Here is a 13,269-nt window from a genome sequence, read left to right on the forward strand (position 1 = left end):
TGTAACTTTTATCTTCATACTCGCTTCCATTTTGACGCTGTGCTCTCACAAACCAGGAGTAAACTGCACTTAGAGGACTCCTGAGCTTACGCACATAATGTAGAGGACTCAAGGAGGAGTCCGCTCAATGGATTTTACTGAGTTGGAATGGAAGCGAGTATGAAGAAAAAAAATTACATAATCGGACTCAGCATCACTTACACTATACAGCGCCAACTGTTTGGGGAGTGTTTTGGAGCTGACAGATTCTCTTTAAAGGGTTTCTGTCATCAGAAAAATCATTATGTAGCTGGCTGACATTAGCGATGTGCTAATGTCAGCAGAACATAACTTTATGACTTATATCTCCCTGCCTGCTGCCGTTCACACTAAATAATGACTTTTATAAAATGCAAATGAGCCTCTAGGTGCTAGTGGGGCGTTGCTGCAGCACCTACAGTCGTGGCCAAAAGTTTTGAGAATTACATAAATATTGGAAATTGGAAAAGTTGCTGCTTAAGTTTTTATAATAGCAATTTGCATATACTCCAGAATGTTATGAAGAGTGATCAGATGAATTGCATAGTCCTTCTTTGCCATGAAAATTAACTTAATCCCCAAAAAATTTCTGTCATTAAAGGACCTGCTGAGATCATTTCAGTAATCGTCTTGTTAACTCAGGTGAGAATGTTGACGAGCACAAGGCTGGAGATAATTATGTCAGGGTGATTGGGTTAAAATGGCAGACTTGACATGTTAAAAGGAGGGTGATGCTTGAAATCATTGTTCTTCCATTGTTAACCATGGTGACCTGCAAAGAAGCGCGTGCAGCCATCATTGCATTGCATGAAAATGGCTTCACAGGCAAGGATATTGTGGCTACTAAGATTGCACCTCAATCAACAATTTATAGGATCATCAAGAACTTCAAGGAAAGAGGTTCAATTCTTGTTAAGAAGGCTTCAGGGCGTCCAAGAAAGTCCAGCAAGCGCCAGGATCGTCTCCTAAAGAGGATTCAGCTGCGGGATCGGAGTGCCACCAGCGCAGAGCTTGCTCAGAAATGGCAGCAGGCAGGTGTGAGCGCATCTGCACGCACAGTGAGGCGAAGACTTTTGGAAGATGGCCTGGTGTCAAGAAGGCCAGCACACAAGCCACTTCTCTCCAAAAAAAACATCAGGGACAGATGGATCTTCTGCAGAAAGTATGGTGAATGGACTGCTGAGGACTGGGGCAAAGTCATATTCTCCGATGAAGCCTCTTTCCGATTGTTTGGGGCATCTGGAAAAAGGCTTGTCCGGAGAAGAAAAGGTGAGCGCTACCATCAGTCCTGTGTCATGCCAACAGTAAAGCATCCTGAGACCATTCATGTGTGGGGTTGCTTCTCATCCAAGGGAGTGGGCTCACTCACAATTTTGCCCAAAAACACAGCCATGAATAAAGAATGGTACCAAAACACCCTCCAACAGAAACTTCTTCCAACAATCCAACAACAGTTTGGTGAAGACCAATGCATTTTCCAGCATGATGGAGCACCGTGCCATAAGGAAAAAGTGATAACTAAGTGGCTCGGGGACCAAAACGTTGACATTTTGGGTCCATGGCCTGGAAACTCCCCAGATCTTAATCCCATTGAGAACTTGTGGTCAATCCTCAAGAGGCGGGTGGACAAACAAAAACCCACTAATTCTGACAAACTCCAAGAAGTGATTATGAAAGAATGGGTTGCTATCAGTCAGGAATTGGCCCAGAAGTTGATTGAGAGCATGCCCAGTGGAATTGCAGAGGTCCTGAAAAAGAAGGGCCAACACTGCAAATACTGATTCTTTGCATAAATCTCATGTAATTGTCGATAAAAGCCTTTGAAACGTATGAAGTGTGTGTAATTATATTTCACTACATCACAGAAACAACTGAAACAGAGATCTAAAAGCAGTTTAGCAGCAAACTTTGTGAAAACTAATATTTGTGTCATTCTCAAAACTTTTGGCCACGACTGTAGAGGCTCCGTCCTCTCACCATTTGGCACACCCTTGTAAAGGTGATTGACATCCTCGGTCTTCTCCGTGCCCCGCAAATGCTGTGCCTGCGCCGTCCATTTTAGTATTAGCAGGCGAGCAGGTGAGCGTCCTTCCCTCACTGCTCCTGCGCCTAATACTAAAATGGACAACGCAGGCATGGGATTTGCGGGGCACGGAGGAGATCGAGGATGTCAATCACCTTTACAAGGGTTTACCAAACGGTTAGAGGACGGAGCCTCCAGGTGCTGCAGCAACGCCCCACTAGCACCTAGAGGCTCATTTGCATATTATAAAAGTCATTATTTAGCGTGAAAGGCGGCAGGCAGGGAGATATAAGTCATAAAGTTATGTACTGCTGATATTAGTACATCGCTAATGTCAGACTGCTACATAACGATTTTTCTGATGACAGAAACCCTTTAATACATTACTGTCTCATTCAGCTCAGGCTATTTATAACTGTAGGTTACATAGTTTACATAATAAATATACAAATAAAAATATTTACTGTGTAATACATATGACAAACATTAAACCATATTATTGCAGGCTTTAGTTAAAAAATTAGGGTATATGGACATCATGGGAAAAGTCTGCCCTCACGACCCCCTTATATAAGCCAGAATAGAGAACTACTCTGTACGAGCATCCCGCGGTACTATAGACTACAATCTGACATGTATTATATCTAAATGACCGCCATTTATTACAACATCTCTTTAGCTTCCCTGTTTAAGGCTCCATTCTGAAAAAAGATGTCTATCATGAGACAACCTCTGGAGCTAACGTCTATAAGTGAACATATGGTAGAGTAAAAGTTGAGGTTACCAGTGTCTTGTAGTCAATCTGCTGCCTGATAAGCTTGTCTTCGCTCAGTGAATAACGTGCTTCTCCTGTGATGGAATCAATGGGACCTTTCTCCATTTGTTGCTTGATGGCACAGAAGAGAGAAAACAGAGGCTCCCCTGCACATTCCTAAAAGACATTGGATTAGATTTATGTAGATATAGCTACTGCTTGTTGTCAGAAAATGCTGAGAGTTGTACAGTAGTTTAGCAATCGCTGAAGAGACACAGATCGTAAGGTTTGACTCTAACATCCATTAAAATTGATTATGAAAATCATTGATCAAAGAACACTGAAGATAACAATAACATCCAATATACCTTTACATATCATCATATAATGATTGCTCTATCTAGTTCTGCATCTGCACAAGTCTACGTTTACTGACAGGTGTCTTCAAATCTATTCAAAATTGTCTGCTATTGAAAGGGTCGGCTTTTAGTTGGATAATCTACCCAGATCTGTATGGAAATGTGGCCTGGTTATCACTAGGTAATTAAAGGGCACTGACACAAATTACATGATGATTATATGTTGCACTGTGTTTACATAGGCACGGAAGCTGTAGAAATGCCCGGGCACAGTGGGACTCAGAAAACTCATTTAAGATACATATTCCAGCTTGTGTGAGATCCTGAGTTGTTTGCTGATATCCTGTTTGCAGCTAACGGCATAGAGAGCCGGTCTGACAAATAAGATACGCTGCCATTGCAGGTGCCAAGGACAATACCCGGCTGCTCATGGTTTTAGGCACAGCAGTGTGGAGTAGGCTGCATGAAATTACGGCATGATCCGTGCTGGTAGCGTGATGTAAATAAAGCGATGTTAGCATGATTCAGTGTAAAGTTAATTTACTAAAACATCAACAACTCAGCAAGAAAAGAAGGATAGAAAAGTTACATTTTCTTATGCACACCGAGTCTAAACTGTATGAGATCATCCTCCAGCTGAATTGGAAAATTGCCTCAGCAAGGGTAGTGATGAGAGTATTTTTTCTCTGACTCACGTCTGTCAATGATTAACTCTCAATATCGTCTTCTGTATCATATATGAATAAAAATCCATGGCCCAGATTTACTAATCCTATAGATGGCATAAACTTATCCCGGTTGTCTTAGACTGGAGGAAAGATCTGGTGCAGGGATAGACACTTTTCTCTACTTCTCCTTCTACATATATCAACTACTGGTTGGCTTACTTTGAAACAGATTTTTACCCCAGAATTGTGGCACAATTTTGGCGCACAATAGTTCATCTTAGGCCTGCCCTTTTCCTGTGAGACCCCACTTCTTTCTGCTAAGACCCACACCCTTGATAAGCATTTTGGGAAAAAAAAAGTGTAAGAGCTCTGGATGCCCCAAACTGCACCAATTTGCTCCACTTTTTTAGACAGATTTGTGGCGCAGACACATTAATACATCTGGGCCAATGTCTCAAATGTCTAAAATGTTTGTCTTTAAATATTTAACCTGAATTACTACTGTTTCTTTATATTCCATCCATGTCATAAAATGTATATTATTTGTGCAACGTGTTGGGTAAAAACATATGACACAGTCTTTAAAAAAAATACCCAGGTCGTCACTTTATCATTATATCGTCACTATGAGTGACGTTCATGGAGAAGTCTATGGGAACTGGAATTGGGATGAAGACATTTGGGTTATTTCCATAAGTATATTCATTCATGGCTGATGGACACAGTCACTAATGTTACAGAAATCAATGCAATGCAATATAATTTGCAGCACTATAAATTCTGATTTGTTAGGTACAGTAGTTCAGAACCAAGGACAGCTCAGCACTTGGGAGAGACAAGTCAGTTACATTGCTTACATGCACACGTATAAGTCCTTTATACTTTTCCTTCTTTCTGTATCTACGTTTGTGACCAGCTCAAAAGATTGCATGAAAAATTGCATATGGGACTCTAGCCTAATACTAATTGGTTTCACACTACCACAGGGAAAAGACTACTCAGTTACTGATAGCTAACTGTGAGGGTTCACTTTCTATTTTTCAAAATTGGAAGGCAGGACTAGATAGGTTTTTATGGGCATCAAGATCACTTTTCTGAAATAGGTTTGTTGCACACAGCTTATTGGGGAGAGTTAAAAAACAGAATATGGGAGAATTCTGCCATAATGTTCACCTAAAAACTGGCATAGCACCACATTTACCACATTTATTATGTGTTTTAGGCACCTTATGTACTTCACTTGAAGGTGTGTGGCTTCATTGGAAAGGGATGTGGCTTAAAGGAGTTGTGCAGGATTCTTCTTTATTTTAACACCCCCGCTCCCCCCATGAAGGGAAAGCAGATTTACTTGCTCCTTGCGTCTCTGTACTGGCTTCTTGGGTCCACAGCTATCTTTGGTCCCTGCATGTAAACTTACAGAATGGATGGGGTTACACGCGCTGCTACAGCCAATGAATTGAAGCAGTTGTAATGTGTCTCCAAGTCACATGTCACTTGGGGGAAACGTCACCACTGCAGGCCATCACTACCTGCAGTGGTACACAGAAGCATGTCCATCCCAGAAGTTTATAAGCAGGAACCAAAGTGCCGTGAAGACAGCGGTGGAGCCAGGGAGCTGTAACCTGCCATAGGGGAGCAGTTAAGACCCTTCACAGAATCTGAAATAGAAAGGAAACCTGCACAACCGCTTTAACAAAATGGACCAAAATTACAATTGTTTTGGAACAAAATTTTGGTGCCGTCTTTGTCAGAAATTAGGTGGTGTAGACCTAGAGAAAGATGTCTAAGGATGCCCCAACATCTTTAGACTCTCTAGTCTATATTTACACTGTCTATTAGACACCATTAGTAAGTCTGTTTAAATGGGCAAAATATATTAAGTGTTTTAGGCACTTTTTTATTGCTACAACTATGTCTAGTAAAAAGGAGAGAAGCATTGTAAAAGATGAATTTCTCAAAGATACATTTTTATCATGGCACATTTCTGATTATAAGAAATTTGGCACCATTTGTGCCATTTTCTCTGACTTCTAAATTCATCCATCCTATTACATTTTTTACAATTTTTCCTCAGTGTCCCCGGATGTTCCTAACTGTAAAATGGTCATATATCAAGTTTATTGCATTCATGTTTAAATACTATCTGCGTGAAAATTCTTACCTTGAGGAACTTGTACAATAGGAATGTGAACCAATTGGTCAACATCTTCTCTGCAACTGACTCTGTTCTAAAATAGATGAAAGCAATATATGCAGTGTTATCATAAGAGCAGAATGTACAGTGATGGTGTTATAGCTGAATCAGCACTGTGTAAAAAACATCTTAGAGGACTCATTCCATCTTAGGTCTGGAAACCACTATATAGATACTATAACAAATGATAAGGGGTTCTCACACGTAATAGTACTACACTGATGAAAAGTATACAATACATACATTGTGATACTGTGCCAGTCTTTACTGAATAAAAAGCTCTGCTAGTCTAGGACAGGCAACACACTGCTATATAAAGTGTAGATGGATAGCCTCATGTCCTTGTACTTTTCCCTGTACGGTAAGCAGTTAACATGCTGATTCCTAGTTCAAGGCTTTAAGACACCTCAAGTGTTTCTTTAAAGGCCACTCTAAGTTAATAGCAGGAGAAATTGGAAAATGACCAAGCCAAGGTTTAGATTTACTTGTGTGCCATAAGTATAGTATAGTTTATATAGTATAGTACAGTTTATTGCTTTTCCCTTTGAAAATGTTATTATTCTTTCGAGGCAGACCAGCTCTGCTGAAGTATTATACTTCACATGTCAATGCAAGTCTATGCAGAGGAGAAGGGGGAGAAGTGAGCAGCAGCTGGAGTCAGACAGGACACTAAAGAGAGACGCTACATAGGAGCTTTCAATCTCAGCAGAAGTGCTAAATTCACAAACATGCAGGTCTTCTCTGTAATGTCCTCCATGATCCTGCAGGAGGTTAGGAAGCAGATACTTATCTACTATTTGTGTGCAATGGATGGCAGCTATTCTCTTCCAGATACAACTGATACAATGACCAGACATAATAGTGTTATTCTTCATGTGCACACGCTTTACTATTGATTAATGCAAAGTTTGTTGAAATGTAGTGACATTTTAAGTATTATCACCAATTGCTTTGGATATAATATCTGTCACGGCCACGGTTTTGGCCGTGACTCCTTGGGAGCCGCATACAGTTGCCCGCGGTTTGGGTTGTAGTGTCAACCGCAGCTGGAGGCATAATGTTGTGGGCCTCAGGTGCGGTTGCCGCGGACAACAGCTTTGTGTGCGGTTCCCTTGGAGTTTGCGTGTATGTATGCACTGTCGTTTGTCTGTGTGCACTCTGTGTAGTGTGTGGTGTGCACGGACACCTTTCCTGCACTGTGGTTGCCCGTGGCAACGTTTGTCGTTGTGTACATGTGGTGGCAGTGTCCCGGCCTTGGGGCTGACTCCCAGGACACGGTTGCCATCCGTGTCGTTGCCTGCGGCAACAACCACAGTGTGTTTGTTGTGTCGGTCACTTTCCCTTTTAGTTGGTGTTTTCCCTTTCCTGTGGTTCTGGAAGGGTTAACTCCCTTCCCAGTGTGTGTGATGTCACTGGGTGTGTCTGACCGTTGGGTGTGGCCTCTTAGGCCTATATAGCCTTGGTGTTTGGCAGGGCTCAGGAGGTTGCTTCAGCCATGCTTAGCTGATAGCAGCCTCCTGTGTTTACCAACTGCCAGTGAGAGCCACCCTTGTGGTTCATAAACCATATGTCACATTTTAGTTTATGTTAAGTTTATGTGTGATGTCTATTTGATGTTTTCCTGTCCTATGTTGTTTAGTGCAGCTTATGGATCTGGATGCCTGTTTGCACAGGGATCCAGTCAGCAGGGCTGTGGCAGGTAGGTGGAACTCGGATAGTTCACCTGCCATATCCGTAAGTTTGTTTGTGTTCCCTTTTTCCCTGCAGCTTGGCCAGTGAGACCCCTGTTCCTCCGTGTACAGTAGGAACAGGCCGTCTTACCTTGACTCCTAGTCCAGGGACCGGTCGGAGGGTGAGTTAGGGATCCGAGGTTCCGGAGCATGGGTCCTCCTACCTTAAAGGTCGGCCCATGCAGCTAGGAGTTAGGGTCAGGTTAGGGACGCTGTAGGAGGTGACCTGCTCCCTAATCCTGCTGTCCTGGCCGAGCAGCCAAAACATCAACGGACATCGCACGGCTGAGGATTTCCCCCATCCTCAGCCGTGACAATATCTTTTACATCTGTTGCCTTTGGCAAGGACTGGAACTTTCAGATAACCATCAAGAGCTAATTCAGCACCAAAGACAGTTTATTCTTATGAAGAGTGATAGGTTCATTAAATGCAGGGATTAAGAAACATTATGCTTGGTGCTTTATATATCAAATAAAGGTAAAACACTTGGTAAACATTTAAAGGGGTTTTCCAAGATTTATTTTACCGGTGACCTATTCTGTGGATGGATCATGAGTATCTGCTCGGTGGGGTCTGACATCCAGGACCCCCTTCGATAAGCTGTTTGAGAAGGCACCGGCGCTTCTGTGAGCACTGTGGCTTTCTCTTTGCTTTTCCTAGACTGATGACACGTTCACGAATGGGGCTGAGCTGCAATATCGATACCACAATGTACGGCGCTGTGCTTGGTAAGCTGTGAGAAAGCGTTCACAGAACCTCTGCTGCCTTCTCAAAATAGCTAATTGTCGGGGGTCCCGAGTGACAGACCCTAATAGATCACATACTCATGACTTATCCAGAGGATAACATCTTAAAACCCTTTTTAAGTAGGTGCTTGCCTCTATTCTTTGCTTTGTTTTGTTTTTTATTATTTTAGTTTTGCCAAATAAGAAAATCACCATTTATACTTAATTATTAGGCCAATGATTTGAATTATTATTATAATTCACACTGATAAATGCTCTTTGTGAATCCAGAGACATACAGATTTGCCCTTCTTTCCCTATCTTTTTAGCTTGAAATATCCTGAGATGTACCAAAAATGTTTTTTGTTGTAATTTTTTTTTTAAGCGGCTCATCTCGTGCTAATCATCTCAGGACACCTTGAGCAAAAAAAGAAATCTTGTGCCTATCCAAACATTACCACTGCAGTCAATCACTGTCCGTTGACTTGGTGCAGTGGTCACATCTGGGTGGTCACAAAGTCAGCGCGGCAGGATAGCAAAAGAACATCTGAGCTACTGTGCTGAAGCAGTGGTGGATATTCCTGGTGAGGAATACTCCATTAGCATTTCAGCATTCTGCTTCGCAGCTGTAAATAGAATGATTTTGTATGAACAGCCTTTAGTGCTATAAACTAAACAAACATGAAATACTGTAGCTGATGGATTAGAGCAGAGATCAGCGACCTCCGGCACTCCAGCTGTTCTGAAACTACAACTCCCAGAGTGCTCCATTCACTTCTATCGGAATTAGAACAGCCAAGCATGTTTGCATGCTGGGAGTTGTAGTTTCACAGCAGCTGGAGTGCCAAAGGTTGCTGACCCCTGGATTAGACGATATCTCACAAAAGGAATACAAATTAAAAATAGGGTGAACAACAAAGTGTACTATCATTTTTATCATTTTATTTGGATCATCTATATGTTTCTTATAGTTAACTGCAGGACGTTATAATTAAACGTAAAGCACTGTATAAAATGAATCTCTTAATTAGCTCTCATGCACATGACTGTATTTCAGATCCAATCTACATTTTTTCAAATCGAAAATCGACTCATTAATTTCTATGGGTCCCCCAAAAAAACAGAACACGGATGTCATCCGTGTCCTGTCCGCATCTGTATTTCCACCCTGCAAATTATAGAACATGTTCTATTACTTTCCAGTTTGCGGACAAGAAAAGCCATTTCTAGTAATGGGACTGAGAAAAATGTGGATTGCACATGGAAGGTATCTGCAGTTTGAGGATTTTTTTTTATAAACAGTAACTATTCACTCTCTTAATTCTTTTTTATTTCAATTATTATTTTGAAACTTTTATTATTATTATTATTTTTTTTTTTAAATACCTCCTTGTAACACTAGATGTCACTGTCTCTCTTGCAGTCTATGGAAGGCATATATCCTAAAATGCAACCACTCCAATGTTTAGGTGAGATTATAGATGACTAGAATCCCAGCTCCATAAACCTGCAGTTTGTTAACATAGTATCCAAATGTAGAAATGAAGAAAGCTGTAATACTATTTATTATCACCATGCATAATATTATTATAACATGTAAGACTTGGTTGAACATTAAACTGGATGAGAATTTCAGTTTGTATACATGGAGCATATCTATGTATTATATAAAAGATGCATGTATAGCTGTCATTTCTGGAATTTAGTAAGACTAGAAATCTGCTGGCTGCCTTCCTTTCCTCTATGTGAAAATATGTTTTAAATTGTTTTTACACTGTCAAATATTTATACACGCATAACAATATCCAGAAAGTATTCGCAGCATTGCACACTATTCTTTTCCTTAAACTAAATCATAAAAACTTTTGTTTCAGCATAGTGAAAAGTGAGCATCTGTCAGCAACTTCTTCAGCTTATTGTTTGTAGCAAAATGTTCTTCAAATGTGATATGTTTATTGGGGTATTTTGACAAGCTTAGGAGCAAATACTACCAATCTTATACTATGCAATAATGCATAATAGGCACATTCCAGCCATGAATTGTCATGAATTGGATCATTTTATATTGTTTGTATTAGTCTTGTTTGAGACTTCTAGTCTAGATAATTCGAGTTTAAGACCTCATGCACCATATCCATTTTGCAGTCCGCAAATCGCAGATCCGCAAAATATGGATACGGTCCATGTTGCATCCGCATTTTTTGAGCATGGTCCGTATTTTGCGGCCAAGAAATGTCCTATCTTTTGTGGAATAGACATACAGATGTGGAAATCATACAGAAGATCTCTGTGTGCTTAGCACACCAGTATGTCTGTTTTAAAAAAGATAGAACAGGACGTTCTTGGGTGCAGAATGTGGACCACAGCCCCATTGAAGTCAATGATTCTGCAAAAAAAATGCAAATGCAACACAGATGGTAGCTTTATTTTGCAGATCTGTGATTTGTGGACCACGGAACGGATACAGTAGTGTGAATGAGACCTAAAGCTTGTTAAGTTCTTTTTATGAACCTTTACAAGCTCATTAAGGGTGCTGTCTGGAATTTAAAGAAACTGGCTTAGGAGGGGTAAATCCTGTAAAAAAAAAAAAAAAAGAAAAGCCCCAGTACATTTCTGTCCCTGTCCCACAGCAATTACATCAATCCCACAGTAATGACATTATGCATATCATTCACAAAACCACTGCAGTCAATCATAGGCCTCAGCAGTCATGTCCTGTCCCTGCTATATGTGAATAATGTACATGAAATAATTGCTAAGGTGATGGATGGGACCACCGAAGTGCCATTTTGAAAATCCAAGACCGACCCTTTAATGAAATCCTCCAGGAAAGGACTGATACAAAGTGTAAGGCCCGAGCATTATTTGTTTTGTCTGAATTCCTACACTATGAGCCATCCCCTTAGTTAAAGGGGTTGTCCAGGTTCAGAACTGAACCCAGACATTTCCCCTTCTTCACCCAGGCAGCCCGTCTGAGATTGCGCAGGGAAAGGGCTTTTTCAGCAGATCTGGTGATGTACCAGGTCTCTGCTAGGCAGAGGCTTTCACCTAGCAGTGTTCTTGGTGATGTCTACAGCACTAATGGGTGGGTTTTAGTGCTGCCTTAGCCTGTTTTACAGGCTAGGGCAGCACTAAAGACCCCCCATTAGTGCCGGTGACATCACCAGGAACACTGCTAGTTGGAAGCCTCCACCTAGCAGTGTATGTTTGTAAACAAAAAAGCCTTTGTCCTGTGTGATACAGTGGAGCGCAAAGGGAGAGCATGAAATGTCCCGATTATTATCTCTCAGGGGTGAAGAAGGGGATCTGTCCAAGTTCAGTTCTGAACCTGGACAATCTCTTTAAGAATGGCACAGATAGTAAATGTAGTGCTTTACAACGGGTATGTACAGTTTATATTTGAAATAACAATATCCATTTACACAGACTCACCTTCTCAGCAAAAGTTTAGGATGATTCTTGCTTTCCAGGTTTTTATCTATAAGATCTGAGAGCAATTGTTTCAGTACATCCGTGGCATATTCTAATTTGCTTTGTAAAACTGTCATAATGAGGGAAGCCACATTGCCACGATCGCGCATGGAAAAGCTGCGCTGAGACTCAAGGGTCCGAATAAATGAGAGTAAGAAAACTTTGTTGTTAATCATCTGGGCAAATAGCTTCAAGCCTTTCTCTACACGCTCCTGCCTGTAGCCAGGGACCTGGGGGAAACAAACAAAATAAATTGTGAGCACACAGAATATAGGATTTAATATGGAATTTGTGATTTTTATTGACTGTGGACAGCAACATGTATGGAGTGAGCTCATTTAGCTAAAAGATAAGATGAGCTGGTCTAACTTGACGTATTGGTCTTAAAAATCATTTGAAACCAGCATGGCATAACAATTCAGGAGCATCTTTTCTTGTAATGATGCATGGTGCCCATTACTCTGTTATTCCTCCTAAAAAATATATTAATACATTGATAACTTGGCAGCACCATTTCCCTTGTGAACAAGGTTTGAGAAGTCAGGAGAGTGAACAGATTAAAATCTGTTCAAAAAATCTCTTTAAGATCTGCCAATAGTTCTGCTTATTGTAAAAATCCATTCAGTGATTATACATAGTAAATATGTATCAATGATGAGGCTCATAACAATTGTGAAAAGCCAACAGTTAAATCATATTGGTTATAACTTTTACAATATTTATGGATGGATTAGTCAAACGTTTGTCATGCTCGCATTATGCTTTTATCTATGTGTTCTCAGTGATTCCTCCATTGATGTCATCAGACACTGCATGACTGTGTTTTTTAATTAACTGTAGAGAACAAATATAATACAATAGTCTACTAATATGTACAGAAGTGCAATGTGCTATGTCCATTTTAATCATGAGCAGAAATAAAGTTACTTTAACACACTTGTAAAAACCAACCTGTATGTCTCCAGCTAGAGTCTTACAGTTCTGAACATGCCCTGAGAGCCTGTGAATTTTTATATTCTAGACTTATAACAAGAAGTAGATACTCTCTCCCTCATCTTAGAGTCTTTCCAAAAAATAGGAGACCAGGGAGGGTTATACACCAACTTTCAGGGCAACTAGAGCATATTTAATTTTGGTAGATTCGATTCAAATCCAAATTAAACAATTTAAAAAAAATCTGTGAATCAGACCTGAAAATGATTCTTAAAAAATGCGCTCATCTCTAATATATATATATACAGGGTGAGCCATTTATATGGATACACCTTAATAAAATGGGAATGGTGATATTAACTTCCTGTTTGTGGCACATTAGTATATGTGAGG

At 40.5% G+C, this 13,269-nt stretch overlaps 1 protein-coding gene across 1 annotated transcript in view; it reads right to left on the bottom strand.

Moving 5' to 3' along the window:
* Nucleotides 1-13,269, bottom strand: part of PLXNA4 (plexin A4) — an 810,841-nt gene that overhangs the window by 77,807 nt on the left and 719,765 nt on the right. The window contains exons 22-24 of the mRNA XM_040413397.1: nucleotides 11,905-12,173; nucleotides 5,984-6,050; nucleotides 2,826-2,972 (exon numbers count right to left, since the gene is read on the bottom strand). Coding sequence (XP_040269331.1) covers nucleotides 2,826-2,972; nucleotides 5,984-6,050; nucleotides 11,905-12,173 — 483 coding nt within the window. The remainder of the gene's footprint in view (nucleotides 1-2,825; nucleotides 2,973-5,983; nucleotides 6,051-11,904; nucleotides 12,174-13,269) is intronic.

This window comes from Bufo bufo, chromosome 1 (genome assembly GCF_905171765.1).
Source record: "Bufo bufo chromosome 1, aBufBuf1.1, whole genome shotgun sequence".
NCBI classification, from domain to species: domain Eukaryota; kingdom Metazoa; phylum Chordata; class Amphibia; order Anura; family Bufonidae; genus Bufo; species Bufo bufo.